Below are 24,804 nucleotides of genomic sequence, written 5' to 3'. Positions count from 1 at the left end.
CAAAAAAAGCAACCCCTGTCTTTGCTGGCCTTAACATTTGTGGTTCTATTGTCGGCCTTCCGTGGATTTTTAAAGTATTGGACAAGGTAATATCAAATTAACCACAATCCCACACAGAAAACAACTGTCTCCTGGACTTCCACCAGTGAGGTTTTCAACTTACACATGGAACAAAATCAGCACTCTTCACAATCTAGAATGACGTCCTGGAAATAGCAGACCCGATAGGCCTCCCTTTGCTCATCTTTCTTAAACTGTTGCTGAATTCAATATTGTAGACACAATCCTTCTAAAAAGAACAGAATCAGTGGCTCCTGCCTCTGAGTGGGTGCTAAAATGGTTGCCATTTTTCCTCTTCACGCACAGTAAAACTTGAAGTCCTCTTATAAAAAAACCGTCCAAAGAGGAGTATCACGTTGTTCATCCTTTTCTACTTCAATGACATCAAACCACTCGTGGGCATACTATGTGGCTATCCTCTCCAGTTCCACTCTCAGGCTAATGACACTCAATACTACCTTATGATATTAGGGGAGTTAGTCCAATCTTTGACCATGTCCAATTGCTTTAAGGCCAACAAATCCTTGATAGCCTACAATACCCTCAAAGTGGATGGTTTAAAAAATGTAATTCTTGTCCGATGCCTTCAAGAATTCCTCAAAAAATCCCCCATCCACAATCTCCAGTCAGTGCCCTGAAAATCCCCCAAATTGAAAACCTGTTAATAATTTGGGATGCTGACCGCAGTCTACTTTCACAGACAGGAGCAGTCGTTAAAACTACATTGTTTCAAACAAAACTACTGAAAAAACCTGCCAATGCTTACATCAGAAAACCACACCTGATATATCACTACCACAGCATACCAAATAAAGAAAGTACGAATACCCAGTAACGTCCGGCCACCTCATAATTGGGATGCATGGCGCCAGATTCGCAGATGTAGGGAATTAAAAACAGCAGCACCATAAGCTTGGTGAATAAACTCAGGGCAGAGCACTGGAGGCTCAGAAAGAGGCAAGTTACACTATGAATCGGCACACATGGTCTGTGCTCATACCGGTGTTTGCTTGTGTCAGCACATTACCGCCATATCTGTTAGCATTGCCAATCCCTAAACTCAATGAGCATTAGCTCATTGGCATTTTTATCTATACTCTAGCATGGCATTAAGGTCAGGACTTGATATGTAATGCGGTTGACCAATAGTTTTGAGAAGGTAAGAGAGATTTGTATTAAGTCCTTTTTTTCCCTCATAAATACCGGGTCCAGAATAGAGCTCCTATTTTGGAAAGGGAATGTGCAATGTTCTAGTCTGCTGAGAAGGGTTTGAGGAGGGTTGTGTGGGTGTCACTGTCTGTTTCTCAGTGGAGGTTGGATGATATCAACAAGAGCATTTTGACCTGATCACTGCTTTAATCAAGAAAGATTGTTTTAGCTTACAGAAAAACTGTATTAGATGTTCAGCATCAGTGGTTAAGGTGTTATAAGATAAGGTTGTGGGCCACAAAGTTTTGATATCCCACAGGATTACATAATTCTTCTTCCTTAGAATTTCATAAAAGGTGTATGTGAGCATTCCATGACAGAGGTACTGACCCACAATTTCATATATTTCTTATGTTCTGACTACTTACTTTAGTTTTTCAGCTTTAACCATTTATATTTGCTAAAATAGTGACTCTTAAATACCTGGTGGCTGATATTTAGTTTCCAGTCTCTCAGACTACCCAGCTGCAGTTTGAAACAATAAACCTTTTAAAACACCTATTTTTTAAAATTATTTTATTATGTTTCAGCTCCAATTACAACTCCCCATAAACTAGGTTTCTCATATGACTACTAAGTACCACTTTTCCGCATGCTGAGAGCAGATCATATTGTCATCCTGTGCTCATATCCCATTTGCTCATACACGAAGTCTCAAAATGCTTATAATTTTAGATCTAATAAACTGGTAACATCCTCCTCATGCTCCCACAGGAATGACAAATAAAAATCCCCCTGTGAGCTTATTTCAAATACAGGTCCTTATATACACATTTTTATAACCTGTTTCTGATGAACTGCTCTACCTTAACCAGTCTAAAGAGACACCCTCAAATGGATCGCCTCCTTCCTCACTGGAACAACCCAGAGAATCCATCTACTGCTGTTCAACTCAGAACTCAAGAACATCATCTGCGGCTTCCCTCAAGGCTTGTCCTTCACCCCTACGCCGGGCAACACTTACATGACCCCCTTGGCCAACATCGTCAGACCCCATGGACTAAACATCATATTCTACGCAGTTTACACTCAGCTCACCCTCTCGCTCTCAGAAGATCCCACCACCATGAGGGCCAACTTCCTCAGGTGTATGACCAGCATCACCAACTGGATGAAAAACAACTTCCTGATGCTCAAAACAGACAAAATAGAAGTGCTGATATTTGGCAGCACCACTTCACCGAGGAACAACTCCTGGTGGCCCTCCGAACTAGGATCCTCACTTTGATAGACCATGCTCGCAATCTCGGCATTATCCAGGATAGCAAACACACCAAGAAAAGCCAGATCAACGCAGTCTCGTCCACCTGCTTTATCACTCTTTTCGCATGCTCCGGACAATATTCAAATGGCTTCCTGCCAACACCAGACATACCATCACTCAAACCCTATTCACCAACCATCTAGACTACGGCAAGGTACTACATGCAAGAATCCCCACTCATCTCCTGAAGAGACTGCAAACCATACAGAACTCAGCAGCCAGACTCATCCTCGACCTTCTCAAATGGACCCATATCACCCGTCACCTCAAGAAATTCTACTGGCTCACCATACAGAAGAGATGTCAATTTAAGATGCTGATCCACACCTACAAACCCCTACACAACCAAGTACCAGCATACATCAGACACCTAGGATCCACCTCCCTCGCACACATTCCCTGCATCCGCCGAAGCAACTGTGGAGGATGCTCCTCCTACCTCGCTGCTAAATTCTGAAATGAACTCCCCCTTTACCTCCGGACCTCCACCTCTCTCCTAGCATTCCGGAGGTCATTCAAGACCTGGCTGTTCAACTGAACCCAACCGAAGCTGCAAATCCATCAGTGCCTGAATACCCTCACGGGTGATTAGTGGCACTTTATAGATCCTATTTGATTGATTGATTAACTAGATTAACCTCATACATGTCAATATTTTGAACCTGGTAAGAGGGAGATTTGGGGGAAACAAAATCAGGAGAATTGATTTTTCCCATTGATTTACACTGAAGTGGAGGATATTTCAGGAGGGAGACGCCTAAAATTAAGCTATTTTGGGATTTGAAAATTGGAATTCTCCCACCAGAATTGGGTCTGTTGGAATGTGTGCAACCTCCAGCAACATTAGTCACCATCATCAAGACTACACTTAAGTACCGTCAAAGTATCATTATATCCACCTACCTAACGCTTCTCTTCTTTTCTGCAAGTTTTTCCTTCTCTTTCCAATGGTACTCTAAATATAAATAATATATCCCTCCATGGACCTCTACAAACAGGTTTTACTTGTCCATGGTTGACTATTCCACAATACTTTAGCTTGACTGTCAATTATGCCAGGCCACCATTTTACAAGCTTTCAAGCCTTCTAAAGAAATTACCAGGTCCACTACCAATCACCTCCTTCTTCCCTACACCCCTGTGCCCCATCAAACCCTTTCTGATATTCAGTAGGATCTCATTCCAAATCAAGCATCCCGCATTACAATTGTTCTATAGCTAGATATTTGTGCATCCTCATGACCTTACTAACTGACAGCTCGCTAAGTTGTCACAACCATTCACATTGTTTTCACTTATGCACCATTGGTTCGTATTTTCAGCACTTTTTTTCTTACACATGCTGTGCCACACCTGTGTGCCATTCACCTACAATACTGCAGATTTATCTTAAAAAGCATGGTACCTACGTCTTCTCTGCTACTTTTTGATTAAACTACCCGTGTACGTATTCTAATGTAAATAAGCTTCATATTGCAGCCTTGAAAAAGCACCAGGTCTGCGAGCAAAACGTTGCGAAGAACGTGTTGGCTGTCACAACGCATGAGTCACAATTTATGTGAAACTCTGGGTAAATAAATGAAATTCAGAAGATCAAATGAAAATAAATTCTGTTGCGAAAACTAACCTAGAGTACCAAAATGAATGAGAATATCACTGTCATTGTTGTCTAATACTAAAAGGTGATTAAACTGTAAATAATATGTTGTATTCTTATTCCCTCTGTAGAGGTATAGGTGTTATGTTTGCAATCTCAACATTTTGGCACTGGAATAAGGAGTTTATTAAATGATAGAGTTTGCATGTAGGGGATCCTGTGGGTTAAGTCAAGCACCTGAATTTTTTTCTCTTCTGTGGGGGGTGATTGTTATGTGCTGGTGGTAAGACAATGGTATAGAGGATATGCAACGTCTCAAGGACAAACTCTTGGATAATAGAAACTGTGGAAGTTGCATTAGAAATCCCAGACCTACACCTCAGGAGGGCAGCTTTATTTGGATCTGTTCAAAAAGAGTCACCAGGTTGATAGGAGGTAATTCTGAGCATGTTTGTTCAGACTAATCTTAGACTGAATTTGAGACATTAAGCTCTAAAGACTGTAGTTACAGGATGTGCGTTGGGATCTGTCATTGAGTGGTATGATTTGATAGTGTGCTGGGTGTTTTAGAGGTAATGCATGTGGAGGAATGCTCCGAACCACTGAGGCTGGTGTTTGACTCTTCAGGTATATTGCATTTTATATGTATTTATATATTGCTTTCCTTACACCTTGCAATGCCTTAAGTGCTTTCTTAATGGTTGGTAAATAGCTAGTCCATGTCTGTAATTCACAGAGCCCTTCATAGCCATGAGCGAGTCATGAAGAGGTGTGATTTTCATTGGCACCCTTTGGGTATATGATTGTGTTTTGCATGTATGCTGACCTATGTCAGTAAACCTGAGTACAGTGCTTAAGGCAAAGAGGCAGGATAAAAGTGAAAAAGTGTTGCATAAGCATAGAAGAGCCAGGCATCCAGGTATGTACCATCTATACACCTAGGAGTGAATTCCCATTTCCCGAAATGTTTAGTCCTTTAATATTTTCCCCAAGTCATTTACTCATACAGATAAGATAAGAGACGCAGGTCTTCCTTACATGGACTGAGTAATTTTTAATTCAGATCAGGAATTACAAGTTGTTGGAGGGAGGCCCACCGGGGAGTCAGGGGGATCACTCCGGGGCACCTTCCTACCGCAAAGTTATAGCCGAGCGCCGCTGAGAAGCCTCCTAGGGGAGGTCTTTCTCCTGTGATCGTACTAGGCCCAGTAACACCACCACACAGGACTCCGTATCAGTTGCTTATCTAGGTACTTTATCAATAGTAGCACATTCAAAATATTTACAGGGGGATCGAGAGATCCAGAAAGAGTCTCAGGGTCTTTGTAGGGACAGGGTAGCGGGACAGTCTTAGTACCAGCCTGGTACGGGAAAGCTCTGCGCCAGACCTTGCGTTAGGCCGAAGGTGGCTCCGGGGACCGGAGCGGCAGGTGCTGGTCTCAAAGCAGCTCGGACGTGGAGAGCCGCGACGGTGTCTGCAGGGCTCGGGTGGGAGTTCCGCTTGGGTCGAGCCGCGACACAGTCAGCAGGGCTCCAGTGGTAGGTCCGCTTCGGTCGAGCCGCGACGAGGTCAGCTGGGCTCTGATGGCAAGTTCAACAAGGTCGGGCCGTGACAGCGTCAGCAGGGCCCCAAAGGTTCGTGAAGGTCTTTAAGCGCGGTGGAGCCGCGACGTAGTCAGCAGGGCTCAGAGCGTGGTTCCAGGATGAGTCTTTCTCCGTAGGGTCAGCCGCGATCCGATCAGCAGGGCTCTTGACTCCGGGATACAACTGCTGTCTTGTTGCAGGGTCGCCCCAGATATAGGTCTGGAGCCCTTTGATGTCCGGACCCTTGCGCCCGGGGGGCGGAGAGGCCGGGTCGGGAGCGGCCAGATGCCCAGCAGGAGAGGCGCCAGGCCCAGGAGAGCTGTGGGGCGATCGCACCTAGGTGTGGGAGGACGGTTGGGGGTCCCATCGATACTGCCCTCCGCCGGGAGTGGGGAAGTGTTCACGTGGTACCCCCTGGCCAGTGGTTGGCGCCTTGATGTCGGGGCGTGCTGGGACCGAGGCCGGGTTGAGCGGGGTCACGTAGGCTGGTGCGCAGAGTCACGTACAATCCAAAATGGAGGAGCCCCGAGGTGCAGGGGACCTCGTGCGGCTTAGCGAGGGGGAACAGGACCACGCCACGAGGCCGGCTCAAACACGCGTCCCCCCCAGCTGAAGGCAGGGAGAGTCACCCATCTCCTTGGGGGTTCTCCTCGCCGAGGCGGAAGAATCTGGATAGGCCGTCGGCATTGGCGTGGTCGTTGCCGGGCCGGTGCTCTACGGTGAAGTCCATCCCTTGCAGCGAGATGGACCATCGCAACAACTTGGGGTTCTCGCCCCGCATCTGCAGGGGCCGGTGGTCAGTCTGGACTCTGAAGTGGGTGCCGAAAAGGTAGGGCCGGAGCTTTTTGAGAGCCCATACCACGGCGAAGGCCTCCCGCTCGATGGTGCTCCCCCTCTGTTCTCGGGGCAGCAGTCGGCGGCTGATGAAGGCCACAGGTCGGTCGAGGCCCTCGGTGTCCATCTGGGAGAGGACCGCCCCAACTCCGTACTCCGAGGCATCTGTCTGAACCACGAATTCCTTGCCGTAGTCAGGGGCATGTAGTACAGGGGCAGCGCACATGGCCGCCTTGAGGGTTTCAAAAGCGGTCTGACAGCGGGGCGTCCAGTGCACTGTCTTGGGCTGCTTTTTGGAAGTGAGCTCCGTGAGGGGGCCCACAATACTGCCATAGTCTTTGATAAATCGCCGGTAGTAGCCTGTGAGGCCTAAGAAGGCCCGGACAGCTGTTTGGGTTGCGGGAGGCTCCCACGCCTGGATGGCATCGACCTTCAACTGGAGGGGCGCCACCTGGCCACTCCCCACCTGATGGCCCAGATAGGTCACTGATCCTTGACCGATCTGGCACTTGCTGGCCTTAATCGTGAGCCAGGCCCTTTGGAGAGCGGCCAGGACTTCTCTGAGGTGTCCTAGGTGCGCGGCCCAGTGGTTGCTGAAGACTGCAATGTCGCCTAGGTAGGCCGCGCTGAAAGCTTCTAGCCCGGCCAGGACCTTGTTCACCAGCCTCTGGAAGGTCGCTGGGGCGTTCTTCATACCGAAGGGCATCACCCGAAAGTGGTAGTGCCCATCGGGGGTGGAGAAAGCGGATCGTTCCTGGGCGCCGGGGATGAGCCTGATCTGCCAGTACCCAGTGGTGAGATCAAAGGTGCTTAGGTAGCGGGCGGCCCCTAAGCGGTCGATCAGCTTGTCTGCCCGTGGCAGGGGGTGGGCATCGGTCTTGGTGACTGCGTTTAGGCCCCTGTAGTCCACACAAAATCTGAGTTCCGGGGGGGTGCCGGGGGCGGCGGCCTTCGGCACCAAGACCACAGGGCTGGCCCACGGGCTGTCGGATGGCTCGATGACTCCGAGGGCGAGCATCTTGGAGACCTTGGTCTGTATGCAGGCTCGGACTCGGTCGGGCACTCTGTAGGCGCGGTGTCGCACAGGGGGGCTGTCCCCGGTATCCACGTCGTGGACGCACCAGGGGGTCACCCCGGGCGTGAGAGAGAAGAGGGCAGCGAAGGGTTGCAGCAGCTGCCGGCAGTCATGGCGCTGTTCTGGGGTCAGGGTGGTGGAGAGTTTGACGCCCTCCAGGGAGCCGTCTTGGTCCGATGACCCCAGGAGGTCGGGTAGGGGCTCGGAGTCGCTTTTGCCCCCATCGTCGGTAGCCAGCAGCAGGCATAGTTCGGTTCGGGCAAAGTGGGGTTTGAGCCGGTTGGCGTGTAGGACCCGGAGGGGGTTCCTTGGGGACTCCATGTCGACCAAGTAGGTGACGGGGCTCTTCCTCTCAACCACCTTGAAGGGCCCGGTCCATTTGTCCTGAAGGGCGCAGGGGTCCAAGGCCGACATGACCCAGACTTGCTGGCCTGGCTCGAACTCGATGGTCGAGGCATTTTCGTCATACCAGCGTTTCATGTCTTCTTGGCTGGCTTCTGCCAGGGCCCGGAATTTCCGAGTCTGGTTCCGCATGGTCAAGAGGTACCTGTAGACGTCGGGGGGGGGGGCATCTTGGACGCTCGCCTCCCAGCCCTCCTTGACCAGGCTGAGGGGCCCTCGGACGGGGTGCCCATACAACAGTTCGATGGGGCTGAAGCCCAGGGATTTCTGTGGAACCTCTCGATAGGCGAACAGGAGGCATGGCAGCAGGACGTCCCATCTCCTCCTCAGGGGCTCTTCCAGGCCCTTGATCATCCCCTTCAAGGTTCTGTTGAACCGCTCGACCAGTCCGTTCCCCTGGGGGTGGTAAGGGGTGGTGAATTTGTAGGTGACCCCACATTGTTGCCAGAGGGATCTCATGTATTTCGAAATGAAGTTCGTACCCCTGTCGCTCACCACTTCTCGGGGGAACCCCACCCTGGAGAAGATGCCCATCAGGGCCCGGCCCACCACTGGAGCTGTCACAGTGCGGAGTGGGATGGCCTCTGGGTATCGGGTGGCGTGGTCGACCAGTACCAGGATGAAGCGGTGGCCCAGGGCGGTTCGGGGGTCGAGGGGCCCCACGATGTCGATCCCTACTCGTTCGAACGGGGTGTGGACGGCTGGAAATGGTTGGAGGGGGGCCTTGACTCGACCCCCAGTCTTCCCGCTGGCCTGGCAGGTCTGGCAGGACCGGCAGTGGTGGTCCACGTCTCTCCGCATTCGGGGCCAATAGAAATGGGTCACCAAGCGGCTGTAGGTTTTGTCTCGCCCGAGGTGTCCGGCGAGGGGCACGTCATGCGCCAGGTTCAGGAGGAATTCTCGGAATCGGAGGGGAACCACCAACACACGGCCGGCTCCTAGTTCGGCGACTTTCTGCTCGCTATATAATAAGTCATTGTCCCAATAGATCCAGTGGGTTCCCGTGGGGTCCCCCGTGGCCTGGGCGGCTGCTTGCTGTCGGGCCCCCTCGAGGGACGGGCAGGCCTTCTGTTCTTGTTGGAATTGTTCGCGGGTGGGGCCCCCGTCGTGGCGCCACTGGGCCAGCTCGGGGATCTCGTTGAGGGAGGCGGCCTCGCCGGGGAAAAGTTCGGATGGCCCGGCCTCATCGTCAGGCTCCTCCGTGCCGGAGGAGGGTGGCAGTTCTGGACCCGCAGGCTCGTCGGGGGCCGCAGCAGCGGCTGGTTGTGCGGTCATGGACCGGGTGGTGGCGCAGACCCATTCGGGCAGCCCTAGCATCCCCAGATGCTCTCGGCGCTCCACCTGGGCCCAGGGGGAGCTCTCCAGGTCGTTCCCCAGGAGGCAGTCCACTGGGGCGTCGTCGCGGACAGTTACTTTCAGGGTGCCTGACACTCCTCCCCACTCGAAGGGGATCCGGGCCATCCGGCACATGCTCTCGGTGTTGTCCGCGGTCCGGACAGGGCATAGGACATGCGGCAGGATCTGTTCGGGGGTCACCAGGTGGCAGCGGACAGCGGTCACACTGGCCCCAGTGTCCCTGAGGGCTTCGGCCCATTGTCCATTGATGGTGACCCACTGCTGGTACTTCTGGGTGTTGCTCGGGATGGGGGCTCGGGGCACCATTTCTCGGGAGCCCAGGCATACGAGTGACATGGCAGCCAGTTCCCACTCGGGGGACCCGTCGTCGCGGTTTTCCTCCTCTTCTTCTCCTTCCCCCAGGGCTGTGGGGCAATTTGTCGGGGAGGGGGCCCAGTGGTCCCGTTTCGTCGGTTCACGGGGCAGGCCGGGTCGCTCGCACAGTGGCCTGTCTGTTGGCAGCCGAAGCAGATCACTGTTGGTCGGGGTCCAGGCCTGGCGATGGGGGTCCCCCTACGGACCAGGGTCGGGGACGTGTTGTTGGCGGCTTGGCCTCGTGGCGGGCTTCGGGGCGGCCCGGCCGGGAATTCTCGACTGCGGTGGGACCCCCCTCCTCCGCCCCGCTGGCGAGGAGGTCCCGTGGTACTCCATTGGTAGTCCCCCACGGGGTTCCGGGGGACCCGGGTGTTGACCCAACGGTCGGCTTCGGCGGCGAGCTTCCGGGGCTCGGTCAGCTTGCTGTCAAGGAGGTGTTGCCTTAGTTCGACAAAGCAGTTGTTGGCGAGGTGCTCCCAGACAATGAGGTCGAACAGTTCGTTGTAAGAGGTGACCTTGCTCCCTTTTATCCACCCTTCAAAAGCTCTGCTGAAGAAGTCCACGTATTCGACCCAGGTGGTACCTGGGAGCTTCTTGCAGTCCCGGAAGCGCTGCTGGTACATCTCGGCTGATAGTCCGTAGCGGGTGAGTAGGGCCTCTTTCATGTGGTCGTACGATGTCATCACCGCGTCGGGGAGTTGCAGCAGGGTATCCCGGCCCTCGCTGAGGAACCTCCCCCATAGGCCGGCCCCCCAATCCTTCCGGGGTACCCGATGGGAGGTCATGGCTACCTCGTATGCTCGGAACCATTGCTGGATGTCGTCGTTTTTATAGTACTCCTTGACGACATCCTTGGTGATAGGAACCTTGGGCTCGGTCAGTGGCAGCACGTCCCGGGATCCGGGGGTGCTGGTCTCCCCCGTTTTGGATTTCAGTTCGAGTTCCTTGAGGCCCCTCTCGTGCTCGAGGGTTAGCCGTTTCTCTTCCAGTTCGCGATGGCGTTTCTTTTCTTCGATTTCCTCCTGCAGCCGTAGTTGGTCCAAGGCCAATTTCTTCTCCGCCAGTAGGAGTTCACCGTCCAGCCGGAGTCGTGCGAGTTCCAATTCGTGTGTCCGGACCCTCTCCCGTTCTCGCATTTCCTCGTGGGAGAGGCCGGCTTCCGGGATGCTTCGCCCCCCATCTGCCGGGGTCATGGTCGGCGGCAGGTTTTCGTCCCGGGCCGAGTTCCCTTCGGCTCGGGGTGGAGTGGCCTCGGATTCTGCCCAGGCTTTCAGGGCTTTCTGCATTTCTTCCTTGGTGCCCAATCCTGTGGTTGGGATCCCTTTGTCCTTGCAGAATTGTTTCAATTCTTTGTGGGTGTATTCTTCCAGCCTTTCTTGCTGGAAGGTTGCGGCCACGGTTGTTTCTTGGCTGCTCATGGTTCTCTTCCTTTTGCGTCTGGTTAGGCAGCGGTTGCGTTACTTGCCTGTACGATTGCGTTTGGCTCGGATCCCGTCGCTGGCCACCAAATGTTGGAGGGAGGCCCACCGGGGAGTCAGGGGGATCACTCCGGGGCACCTTCCTACCGCAAAGTTATAGCCGAGCGCCGCTGAGAAGCCTCCTAGGGGAGGTCTTTCTCCTGTGATCGTACTAGGCCCAGTAACACCACCACACAGGACTCCGTATCAGTTGCTTATCTAGGTACTTTATCAATAGTAGCACATTCAAAATATTTACAGGGGGATCGAGAGATCCAGAAAGAGTCTCAGGGTCTTTGTAGGGACAGGGTAGCGGGACAGTCTTAGTACCAGCCTGGTACGGGAAAGCTCTGCGCCAGACCTTGCGTTAGGCCGAAGGTGGCTCCGGGGACCGGAGCGGCAGGTGCTGGTCTCAAAGCAGCTCGGACGTGGAGAGCCGCGACGGTGTCTGCAGGGCTCGGGTGGTAGTTCCGCTTGGGTCGAGCCGCGACACAGTCAGCAGGGCTCCGGTGGTAGGTCCGCTTCGGTCGAGCCGCGACGAGGTCAGCTGGGCTCTGATGGCAAGTTCAACAAGGTCGGGCCGCGACAGCGTCAGCAGGGCCCCAAAGGTTCGTGAAGGTCTTTAAGCGCGGTGGAGCCGCGACGTAGTCAGCAGGGCTCAGAGCGTGGTTCCAGGATGAGTCTTTCTCCATAGGGTCAGCCGCGATCCGATCAGCAGGGCTCTTGACTCCGGGATACAACTGCTGTCTTGTTGCAGGGTCGCCCCAGATATAGGTCTGGAGCTCTTTGATGTCCGGACCCTTGCGCCCGGGGGCAGAGAGGCCGGGTCGGGAGCGGCCAGACGCCCAGCAGGAGAGGCGCCAGGCCCAGGAGAGCTGTGGGGCGATCGCACCTAGGTGTGGGAGGACGGTTGGGGGTCCCATCGATACTGCCCTCCGCCGGGAGTGGGGAAGTGTTCAAGTGGTACCCCGTGGTACCCCCTGGCCAGTGGTTGGCGCCTTGATGTCGGGGCGTGCTGGGACCGAGGCCGGGTTGAGCGGGGTCACGTAGGCTGGTGCGCAGAGTCACGTACAATCCAAAATGGAGGAGCCCCGAGGTGCAGGGGACCTCGTGCGGCTTAGCGAGGGGGAACAGGACCACGCCACGAGGCCGGCTCCAACACAAGTGATGTTGTAATAGCACATTCCCGGTATTCTCCCTCTATGCCAGCCATTTCAACGGGTAAAAGCTGGGGAAATTCCTGGGTGGGAATAGGTAGAACAAAGGAAACTTGCGGAGGAGCTGGGTGCAGTAACATCGTTTCCTCATTACTTAGGGTCTATCCAGGAAAAGTTCTGAATACTTCTGTATTCCCATATCCCACAATTACCAAAACACACAGTATTGGTAATATGGGAAGCAGGATATGGCTGCGGTATTACCAACTCACATGTAACGAAGTCATCAGTGTTTCTGTGCCAGTCCTGCAAGTCATTCAGTCTTAAAAGGGAGAGTCAGTGTATGCTTTTGCCAAATCGTTGTGACGAGGTTATCCATGTGTGGCCTGTGTCCCTTAATTAGGAGGCTTATAGAGAAGTTAATTTCTTTCCCTAGTCACCTCTAAAGGCCACTAATTATAGTTCTGTGCACATGAGTACCCCAGAATCCTTGTAACCTTTGCCGAGCTAATATCCGGGGGATTTTCCTGCTTACAGTGCCCATTTAGTTGTAGGTGCACATTACTTGAGGGCAGATAAGGGCGAACAGGACTTGTTGGGCCATTTAAATGCCTCTTAAAAAACCATGGCCTATGATGAACCTCCAATTCTATTTGTTTTTATACAGACATTAGTCAGCTGTGTGTCCTTAGTATATTTGGAATACAATTATGTTTTTGCTGCAACCAGAGGTCTGTATCCATCGAGTCCTAAAATAAAGGTCTTCTGTGACCATCAATTTAGAAATGCAGTTGGACCAGCCGCTCATAGAGGTAATGTATCGGAATTCCTGTATCAAACCAAAAAAGGTAACCTTTTGCTGACGCTTTTCCTCATCAAGCAAAAGAGGCGAAAGGATCAGTATTTCTGGACAGGACTTGTAATGAGACTGATTCTAATCAGTGAAATTAACTAGCTGAACTCTGGTTTCCCACATAGTGCCCTCAGTCAAACATCAAACCAGCTGCATTACCTAAATAGGGGGCGGGCATTGTTGAGGGAAGCTCAGTGTATTACAAATCTTCCTTAATCGAGGTTATCAAGACAGCCATGCCATCTTATTGCAACCTTGCCCATAATCCATTCAGTTAATCATATAGTACAACATCTAAGCAAGTGAGTTACGGCCATGATCGTGGTCAGTCGCGAGAGAGCTCCATAACCCTTTTCCCTTGCCAGGCCTTCAGCAAGGGTGTCCTGCTGCTGATACCCTGGAGCCAGCACGTAGCCTTAGAAATTAACAGTAAAGCACAGTACATGGTCCTACCACTAACCCCACGACCAGCTATTAGGTCGCCAGCTAAGGTGCTACAGTACAGCTGTGAGGTCACTGGGTTGGCTCCGCCCTGATTTGGTGTGCATTAATTTACCTGAATCCAGCGATTCCTCATCTTCATCACCAAAGGCCCTCCGGAGTCACCTTTCAAAAATGAAAATATATCAATTACCTGCTCTTCTGAAATTGGTAAAATAGATACAGGTTATTAAAACAACAGACAATATTTGTGGGCTTCTCTTTACCTGACAATCTATCGAATAAGCTCTTTATGAAAATCGAACAATTTACAGTTACTTTACTCAACAACGTACCATGCACGGACTAATAATATACCAGAGACCTCAATCCATAAATGAACAGTGGGTCTGTCGTGTAGTTCCTATAAAGCCTATATAGGATCTGCGCGTTTACACAACATACACTGTAGGATAAGAGCCAGACTGATTCTAAACACCCCTACCGGGTATGTTAGCCTGTATAGCAGCTAACTCACAGTGCCACTAGAAACCCCTCTTACCAAGGTGAGAATAGTTCTTGACAACTATCGAACCTGACAACCCTGATCTCTCAGGACTGTGGAAACAGTGCAATACTTTTCCCTCCGTCACTCGTGCTTACTTAGTCGCAGAGAGATACACAGAAAAATGATATGGACGTTTTTCAATAAGCATTTACTAAACAGTCGTCATTCTAGTGTAAAATAGGTTTGCTGAAACAACTACTAGACAGAAACAGATATAAATGGTTAGAAGCACTAGGAAGGTAAAAGGATGGTAGATTTCTACCATTATGCTAAAACCATGAATACAGGCAGGTATATAAAATACATGACAGTAAAATGCATACTCCTACGACGCAATCCTAACTAGATGTACCTAAGTGTACCTAGTATGTGTGTAGGTGCGAAGCCAAGAATCCGTCTAGGATAAAGTCAACCCCATTACCTGAAGTGAGAGACTGTGGGACCCCGTCTTGGTCTCGTATTGGACACCCCACAAGAGATGTTGGACCACTGCGAGCTGGATTATCTGCATGCAGAAGCCTCAGCTTCTCGTGTCAGTGTGTGGGCATGGAAATCCTAGTTCTCCTCTTATTATCTCAGCAAGATGTGATGTTTATATACCCAAAGGTGTTCCTAGGGGTTCTACCTTGCTGTGCCATTGTCGGACGTAGGATGATGTAGGGAATGAATGTTTTAGATAGTTATTATGAAGGAGATGGTAATCCTGCTGAGTTTCCAAGAATCCTCATGCATAATGTATGAGCCCTTTGCTACAGAAAAATCTGTGTCCTGCGTGCAGTGTCCTATCTAGGTAAAAGATCAATCCCCAAGAACCGTTATGTGTGTACTGAAGGGGAGAATACAGGTGAAAGGTTAGGATGTTACCTGAGCCTATATTGGGGTACCTGCATGAAATATAACACCCACTCCTCATCTGACTGGACGACATAATTACATTTTAACGTACTACTAAGCTGTCTATGCCCTGGTAAGAAAACGACTATAGTAAAAACAATAGTTTTGATAAAAATTGTTACAAAACTCTAAAAAATGCCTAAAAATTGTCACATAAGCAATAGCTCTAACGTGTCTGTATATATAGTTCGAACAACTGCAAGTATCGCATGGCTATGCAGGTCATAAAAAGTGTCAATGGTTTTGAAGTTCTAATTTGAGTTGTTTTTAGAAAAAGGCCGAATTTTCCCAGCACTCGACGAGCCAAATGTTTATGTGTCCTGGCTAGTAGACGCAACATTGCTGTTGCCTGCCTTCGCCTGTGTCACATCCAAGGCCTGATTGTTGGTGGAGGAGCCAGTATCGATCCAACAGGAGCAGAGACTTCCTGTGGTGGCTCTAAGAATGCTGCCATCAACATGGGAATACGCTGGGGACACTGCAGAACATGGGCTGCAACTGATGGAAGTGTCAGACAGAGATCCAACACGCATTCTTCTCTGCAGAACAGGCATCGGAGAACAGGTCCATCCAGACTGGTTTAAATGACAGGAAACAAGAGGCGCTCAGTTCCCATAGGCAAGGTGTGCCCAGATGTTGTGCCATGCGATCATGTTATTTACGCTCCAGGAGTGCTTTTTCCATCTCCTTGGTGACTGGGACGTCCATTGTGTAACAGAAAAATTACAATCAGGATACCTGCTATTAGAAACAGGATCAGCGGAAGCCCTCCAAAAATGCTTCTGAATACGGAGTGTATAAAGTTTGGTATAACTCCGAGGACCGTCTGAAAGGTGCTTAACAGTCCTGAACCTATGGTCTTAAATAGGTGGACTATACCCGTCCTATCAGACATGTTAAAGATAGGATTTACTATTTCTGTGAAATGGAAGGTCAGTTCGTACGTATGAGTGCCTGTGTCCAAGTCGAGGACCTTGTGAACTGGAGATCAAAAGTCTCCCGGGCGGAGGTTTTCTGTAGAAGCATGGCTTTCATTCTGCTCAGAGTATCAACCGCATAAAGGAAACATTCAATGAAGGCCATAGCGGCGCCTCCCTGACTGTGCGTGTCGGTGGAAACAATACTTGCATAAAGCAAGTAACCCTGGAGCTCACGGTGACTAGATAATGCAATGCCCGGATGCATTCCGCAACAACCTTGATCGTTCAGCATCAAGTAACTCCCATTCTAAAGTATTTTGAATACCGGGGGTAATCATGGCTGCTGGGGTACCTCTCAAGTGACAAGACAGGTTCGCCACCGAACCATTACAGGACCCGTGTAGGATAATATCCTGACATATGAGAGATCCACTAAAAGCGTTCTCTCAGTTTGTACCGCTTAGAAACACTTCCAGATCCCCACTCCTGCATCGAAATCTGTACGGTAATTCCCAAAATTCCTTGATGAATTCCCTACCCATTTCTTCATGTCTGCCTGCCTGTTGTTGTTCTAGGCAATAATGAAACTGGAAAGTTGTGACCGGTAATGTTATATGGCCATGGATTTACCACTCTGTGGATAGGGATTCTGCCACAGTAAAGGGTAATTTGTCAAGTTTTTCAATACGTAGCATTGTATACTTAGCTCCTCTTTGTGCCATTGTTATCTGTTTTTGCATTAGATTGTATGCAGAAAAGAAGGACGTACTGTTGATAAAATGCCGAGGCACATAACCAGAGCGCAATGACGGCAGCATACAGCTTAATAGAATAATAGAACGTAATTGAGATTGTCCATGCTGTAATATGGACAAATCTTGTTCTAATATGGACAAATCTTGTTCTAGTACATCAATAGCAGAAGATACAATGTTGCCCAGGGAATAAATCCTGGATGTTAACGTAGTCATACCATTGTCAACTACGGCTAACACCTTCTCTAGGTTAATTCTATCTATTTCTCGAAGTCTTTCCGCTGCTTCTTGTTGGGAGATTTTCCAGATTTCATTATAGACAGCATATAAGGAACGTTTCTGATGTGGATTTCTGGGACCTAATAAAAAATCCCATTGGTCCACATCCTCTGTAAGTAAGGATAAGTGCTGTTCCACCTGGGGTAGTGTTGAGGTTTTTAGCCAATCAAGGCATAACTTCCCAACACTGTATGATGTCACCATCCCGAGATGTTCTCTTTGTACATAGCGTGGGTCTGGCCTTTAGATACTGAACCCCTCTGTGGTACCCCTGAACCTTCCTTGACATCTGTTTGTGCCTGTGGGCCAAACCAACCATCTCTTCCAATTGGGGTCTGATCTTTTGTATTGTAAAATTTCATCTACTGTAGCCCCATCTTGTGTTGCAACATTTTTCTCGGTATGTGATGGTGTTGGAATCTGAGGTGTGTTCAAATCCTTGTTCTTGGCTATTCCAAGACAGCAAGTCTGTTGCACAGTGCCATTCAGAAATATCATCTGCTCAGGAATAGCGCTTCTGTTCCCTGGACTTGCCAGCCTCTAGAACTCCAGACTGATTTCAAGTCAATAGTTTCCTTCCATTAGTCAAAACCCTGTTCAGACAGTTGGGTAATAAAGGAAGCAGAGTAAATCTGTTTGGTGTTAGTCAGCATAATTTGCTGTGCAGATGTAGGTGCAACCTTATAATAATATGCGCTCGGGTCTGAAATGTTAAACCCTGAAAAATATGAATATTGCTGTGCAAAAGTTTTTGAACTACGTTTGGTGGTGTAGGGCAATGTTACCATTGGTGATATGTGAAAACATTTCTAGGGGTACTGGATTTGTGTTGAAAATGATGACCATAGTGTTGATAACAATACATGGTGTTAAAGTCTGACGTGTCTTCTAACATTTAATTGCTACAAAATGCGGCAGATTGTTCTACATCAGACAACATTTTGTTTACAGTTTCAAAATCCCAATCATCTTGTACTGGAGGTAATGATATCATTCAAGGAAATTTTAAATACATTCAGTATTTTTAAAAGTTCTTTTGGGCCAAATATATTATAATTAACCTTGTCCCATACTATACCATCAGGTATAGGGACTGCTGAAATGTTCACACAGGACAAGTATCTTTGTTCACGATGTGATTAAACATGGGGTTTCAGGATCAAGTTCACTTTTGATGTTGTAGAGCTTTGGCGCAGATAAGTTCCATTAATAAGTAAGTAGAAAACAGTTACTAAGCCTATCCAGAAAAAAATAAACAGTATACCGGTGATTATCCAAAGTTCTAGTCAAGGTGACACGAGGTATGTCTTTTTAGGAAAAATGAAGAAGTCTTTGATTTGTTGTTGACGAGATAATGGGGCTGGTGTTAATTCAGGTTCACTTGGATCCAAGGAAAAGGTATCAAAGTCGATGAAATAGCCGCATGCAGTTTGATCTATTTTTGGTAGCTCAGCAGGTTTTGTTGAACTTGTAGATTGCTCTTCCTGAGGTATATTGATGTAGACATCAGTGTTAGGTCGAATCGAAATTTGTTTTTGAATTCCTTGTTCAAGGGGAACAAGTTCCACTGCATTGCTGCTTAGTCCATAAGCTGTACCTAGCATGTGTGTGGATGTGAAGCCAAGAATCCCTCTAGGATAAAGTCAACCCCATTACCAGAAGTGAGAGACTGTTGGCCCCCGACTTGGTCTCGAATTGGACACCCCGCAAGGGATGTTAGACCACTGCGAGGTGAAGAATCTGCATGCAGGAGCCTCAGGGTCTTGCGTCAGTGTATCCACATAGAAATTCTAGTTCTCCTCTTCCTATCTCAACAATATGTGATATTTATATACCCAAAGGGTTCTACCTTGCTGTGCCATTGTTGGACTTAGGATGACGTAGGGAATGAACTTTATACATAGTTATTATGCAGGAGATGGTAGTCCTGCTGAGTTTCCAAGAATCCTCATGCATAATGTAATTTACTAGGGAAAACCTTGCATCCTGCGTGTAGTGTCATAGCTAGGTAAAAGGTCAGTCCCCAAGAACCGTTATGTGTGTAATGTAGGGGCGAATACAGGTGAAAGTTTAGGATGTTACCTGAGCCTATATTGGGGTACCTATATGGAATATAACAGGTCACTTTCAGAATTTAATGCTGCTGTCAGACCCTGCTCAGGGAGTGTGGCTCCACAGCAAAAGCAGGACCTACTGCTTGCATTTGGTTTCCTGAGATCAATTCTAGTATGACTCTGTCATCTGGGCCAAGTACACCCCATCCGCACTTGACTCTCATTGTAGTGAGAGCCAGCAGTCAAAGGCTTCTCGGTGAAGTAGTGTGGGGACAGAGACTCAGAGCTGACCAGGCAATGAAAAGCCATAATAATTCTCTGTCTATCCCAGTGCTTGTCATAATGAAAAGAGACATTCTTAAATGTCATAACATACAAGGGAGTCAGCCTAAGGGTTCTACGATCCCTTTTATGGGCTCTAGTCAAGTGTCACACCATCTATAATGCTCTCTCCCAGTTCCAATGGTGCCCCTTATATATACAGTGTCTAGAAGAATTAAAATGTTGAAGGCAACAACCAGGCACAGGTATGAGTGAGTATACTAAGCGACCACCATGTTAGGTAACCCGTAGATAAGTTCTTTCAGGTGTTGAGCAAGAGTTCATGCTGGCAAATGTTAACTTTCCCTATGAAATGTTTATCTTTACGAGTTCAAGATATAGTCTCTCTGTCTTTTGTACTCATGCATGATGTTACCTATTTGCAGTACCGGCAGCTTGGTGCGGTGCTGGATGTTGTGCTCACCAGGATTGCACTGTTGGTATCTTTGGCCGCTAAGCGGGACTGCAGGAGGTGGTCTCACTCCTCTTTTGGTCCCCTGGGTCAAACAGCACTGCAGGCCTAGATGATGGGTGCTCATAAGTAGTAGCTGCTGGGCCAACTTAGGCATTGGGGTGGTGGGGAGCAGATCCTCTGCTTCCGCGGTGATGATGGCTCTTGTAAGATGGCGTCATGTTGGGCAGTGACAGCACAATCTTCTCTGACCGCACTGCAGGGATTCCGGTCAACATGCTGTTGTCCTGGCTTGTAGTTTCTTCATGAAGTTGGCTACATGAACTGCGCCGAAAGGCCTGGTGAATCTTCATGACTTGAGTTTATGCCAGAGACACTCCCAATGTAAGGAGGCTCTTGTGGGCGCTCCACACACAGTGAACAAGGTTAGGATTCTCCTCTTAGACAGTCTCTCCTCTTGCAGGGCTAGGCGCTTTCATTTCCTCTTGCAGCAAGCAGGTAGGCTTTCTAGGTGCTAGGAAAACCCACAGCTTCTCCAGAAAATTGTTCTGACTTCAGGGGATATGCCCTAACCTCTGTGAGACGGGCTCTCATGGAGACACTAGCCTATGTCTCACATCAACTTTTCGAGAATTCTGTTGAGCACCCCCTTGGCCAAAAAAAAACTGGAAATCGAACAAAGTGGGATGGGTTGGATCCTACTGTATACCCCTTTCCAGACACTGTCTAAGGTCTGCAACTGGTTTGGGGTGGTTCCCTTTCACATGGCATTTTCTGGCTGCAGTGCAGACACAACCTATGTGCAAGTTGATGGCTCTCTCACTAATTAGTGATGCTGGTTCCAAGCAGAAGTATCCGAAACATTGACACAATAATACTCTGACCCTGGCTGTCATTAGCCTTCCTGAAGTAGCAATCAGTGGAAGACAAAACAAAGAGCACGTCATGCTTAGAAATCTCCTCACAATTTTCAATAAAATCTGGTTGCTCACCTCCCACTTCCCTACCATCCACCAACTGGCATCGCTCAGGAAAAATGAATGAGCAATTCCTTGATAAAAGGTCCTCATAGCATTTCTAAGGGTAGAACTGTCTCCATCACCCTTCACTTCAGTTTTTGGATCTCCTTCCTCCAGCTCCAGGAATGCTGGCAATACATTGCCAGTTTTCTGGGAAGCTGTAGCCAGCCTCCCTCTTTTGCCATACTAAACCAGGAGCAATCCAAAATGGATACTATTGGTCCTAGCAGTCATATCTCATATGGAGCCTTGCTACAGTACATTTGCCACACACAATGCATACCCAACCTCGACTCGCACACAGAATGTCCGTACATCTAAGTGGAAATTTAAATGAGTGGAGCCTGCAGACCGCTCTTTCCTGAAGCCACAAAAGTCTGTTGAAGACTATTAATACAAAAACTGGTACACTGCCATCATTATGTCCACAGCCCAAGACACAGACAGTAGTTCCATGTCTCTAAAGAGGGAATGCTGGGTGTGCCATACATCAAGTTCTGGCTGGACCTTGGCTTTATCATGAACAGTGAGGCCTCCGGGCACACGATAGATTAACACGTTAGCTGGGTCAATATAAAGTAACAACCCCAGATTCACATGCAGTTAAGTCACCCAGGGCAGGGATACACACCCATGTACTAGGAAGCGGACATTCCAATGCCAAAACTAGCAACTAGAGATGAGCTACAATTTAATTAATATGAATGTAGGTAATTACTCTCTTCTAGGATGTGCATCTGTGCTGCTGGGTTTGCAGGTTTTCTAGGAACTCGTCAGCAAACAGGAGTTTCCAACTTGCCGTCCAAGTGGGGATAACTTAGACACAGCAAAGAAAAGATGTTCTGAGTCGTAGACAGAAAGGTCATAGAGAAAAGTGCAACTAGGAGAGTTTGTGCAAAGATTCACACCTGGTGTTCGTTCCATGAGGAGAGTGTGCATAATTACCCAGTATATTGTTTGTATAGAGACACAGACTAGCGGTAGTCAGATGAATTAGCGGATACTAAGGGGATGTTAGTTGGCACAGTTCAAAACTGTGCAAAAAAACAAAGAAGGTATAGGCTAAACTACATGGAAAGCCACGTATGTAGCAGTGTGCAGCAAACCATATAAAAGTCCACTGTGGCTCCCTTGACCCCAGAATACTTGGTTTACTCCCCTTTCTCAGAGTTGGTTATCACTATCTGACCCTTGTACAAAAGAATAATGATCCTGATTTATGATGTATATGGAGATACATTGTAGACTTTGGCAGCATCAGATGTGTATAATCCTGAGTAAGGCTGCGAGGGGGTGAGAAGTGTTGTCCTCTGCACTGAAAAGGAGGCACAGCCACAGTGATCTTGGGACAGGGGAGTTTTCGATATCAGACCAGGGTAAGGAGTGATGAATGGTGTAAGGTCCAGGCTCCAGAAGCTAATGTGAGGCCCAGGACATAGGGGAGTATGACACTTAACATGGACATAAACAGTGCTGGTGCCATAACACAGGGTGTGCTGGAGACAAGACTCTCCAGGAATGGTCACTGGGAGCTCCTGAATCAGAGTCTCATGGACTGGGAACATCTAAGGAAGTATCTGAGTCAGAGTCTGAATGTCTCACGGGAACCTCACCCTGGTTGATGGTCAGTTACGACTGACTGAAATATGCGGTTATAAGATCCCTCTATAGCAGCAGGGGAGAAGCATAACTGTTTCATTTATGTAAGTCATGGCAGTAGGCCTCTGCTGAGATGGTGAGCAGTCAGCAAGTGCAGATCACACCAGATGTGGGGGAAATTGGCGATCATACGACAGCGAGTGTGGGTGCATGGATTAATGCATTAAACCAAGGAGCACATCCTCCTGGAAGTTTTGTTATGTTCGGATGACTTGTAAAGCGCACAGCTGTCCCAGCAAAGGGGCGTCCCATCCCTAATAGCAACAAAGGCAGCTGATGGCAAGGGAAACCTATCATAACTAAAGAGAAAAAACCAATAGGCTATTACAAGCCACAGAGGCAAGCGGAAAGGGAGTAAACTGCAAGAAGGGCCTAAAGTGAAGGGAAAAGATGGGTCTTCAGTGCTTTACGGAATGCCAGATAATTATCCACACTCCGGATGTGTACAGGGAGGGCGTTCCAAAGTTTAGCTGCCAGTGAGCGAATGGAGCGCCCATCGGCACAAGCCCTCCTAACCCAGGGGACAACCGCCAAGGGTTGGCCCAACGAACGGAGATGGCAAGTGGGAGTGTAGGAGGAAAGCAGGCCCACTAGAATGCCAGGGGAAGGGGAATTCAAGACCCTAAAAGCAATACAGAGGAAATTGAAGTCCACATGTCTCGCTACCGGCAGCCAATGTAGCCGTCAAATAGCACTGGAAGTGGAGCAGAATCTAGGCATGCAAAGAAGAGTTCTGGCAGCTACATTTTGGACCCTCTGCAGTCTCAGAATCTCTGTCTTGTTGGCCCCCAAATAGAGCGAGCTGGAATAATCCAGTCTTGACAACACAGATGCCTGGACGATCATCTGCCGGATGGAAGGGTCAAAAAAGCCCAATAGAGGTTTGAGCCCAAAAGAATATCAAAACATGTTGCCGCCACCTTCTTAGTTTGGGTTTGGAAATTGGGAGCCGAATCGACCCAGACACCAAGATTTTTCACCACCTGTTTGGTGGCGGGTGCACAACCTAAGGTAGCGGGCCACCGCCGTTCGCTCCATAGCTCAAGATCTTTCCCTACCAGCAAGACCTCAGACGTGCTGGCATTGAACTAGAGACAGTTGGCAGTCATCCACCCCGCGACGTCAGCAAGACCGCTCCGAAACTTAACAGCGTCATTCAAGCAGTCATCGGAGAGGGCGACTACCAATTGTGTATCATCAGCATATGATACAATAGTCAGCCCTCTGTTCTTGGCTACCGCAGTTAGAGGCTGAACATACACATTAAAAAGTGTTGGACTTAATGCTGAACCCTGCGGCACTCCCTGTTTGATGGAATGGACCCTGGAGGTGAAAGGGGGGGCCGACACCTGAAAGGACCTATCCGAAAGGAAGGAGGTGAACCAGTCCAGTGCAAGGCCCACATTGCCAGCATCCTTCAACCTCCGCAGCAAGATCTGGTGAGAGACCGTATCAAATGCGGCACTGAGATCCAATAGGATCAGTGCCGAAGTGCGTCCCTCTTCCAGTACTGCCCTCAGATGTTCAATCACTGCTGGGAGGGCAGACTCCATGCTAAAGCCCAGGCGGAAGTTGCACTGGGAAGAGTAAAGTATATTCTCCTCCTCCAGAAAGCCAGACAAGATGGAATTAATAGGCTTCGGAGATCTTAGAGGCCCATGGCAGCAGGGAGATAGAGCGGAAGTTCTCCGGTTTAGCTGGGTCGAGGGTGGGCTTCTTTAATAAAGGACCTACCCTAGCCTGCTTCCACCTCAAGGACATGTTAATAACCTTGTCCAAAGGTGTAAGAAGCACAGGTAACAGTCTTATAAGATGATCAGGCTTCATGGGATCAGTGGGGGAGCCAGATTTAACCTTCCTGCATAGTGGACGTAGTGCATCCTCAGTGATGGGCGGGAAGGTGGCCAGAATATGGGCAGTGGGGGGTGGACCCCAGGGTCAGAGCCCATAGCCACCTGAGGGAAAGTCTTATAGATGTTATCCACCTTATTTATAAAGAAGGTGGCGAGATCCTCGCATTGTTCATCTGACTTGATAGAAGGCGCAACCGGCGCCCCAGCACTTTTGAGATTTTTAAGAACGGAGAAAATCCTCTTGGAGGGATTATTGCTGTTTCTAATCTCGTCAGCAAAATATGCTGCCCGTGCTTTCTGAACAGCCCTATGATATTTCTTAGTGGCTGCCTGATAACATCCCTTCAAAATAGGGTCGAAGTCTAGCCTCCACACCTGATCCATCCGCTTACATGCTTTACGCATGTTGGCAAGATTGTCATTGTACCACAGATTGGATTTAGCACTA

The 24,804-nt window shown here is 49.1% G+C and overlaps 1 protein-coding gene across 3 annotated transcripts in view; it reads right to left on the bottom strand.

Annotated features, from left to right (window-relative positions):
• The window catches only part of LOC146858995 (complement factor B-like), an 824,021-nt gene that overhangs the window by 16,169 nt on the left and 783,048 nt on the right, over positions 1–24,804 (bottom strand). For all 3 annotated transcript variants that reach the window (XM_085649642.1, XM_085649643.1, XM_085649644.1), the window contains one exon: positions 13,759–13,808. In XM_085649642.1, coding sequence (XP_085505768.1) covers positions 13,759–13,808 — 50 coding nt within the window. The remainder of the gene's footprint in view (positions 1–13,758; positions 13,809–24,804) is intronic.

The sequence above is a fragment of the Triturus cristatus genome, chromosome 3_2, assembly GCF_964204655.1.
Source record: "Triturus cristatus chromosome 3_2, aTriCri1.1, whole genome shotgun sequence".
Classification (NCBI taxonomy): domain Eukaryota; kingdom Metazoa; phylum Chordata; class Amphibia; order Caudata; family Salamandridae; genus Triturus; species Triturus cristatus.
The sequence above is the reverse complement of the archived record's forward strand: the minus strand, read 5'-3'. Positions and strand labels throughout refer to the sequence as shown.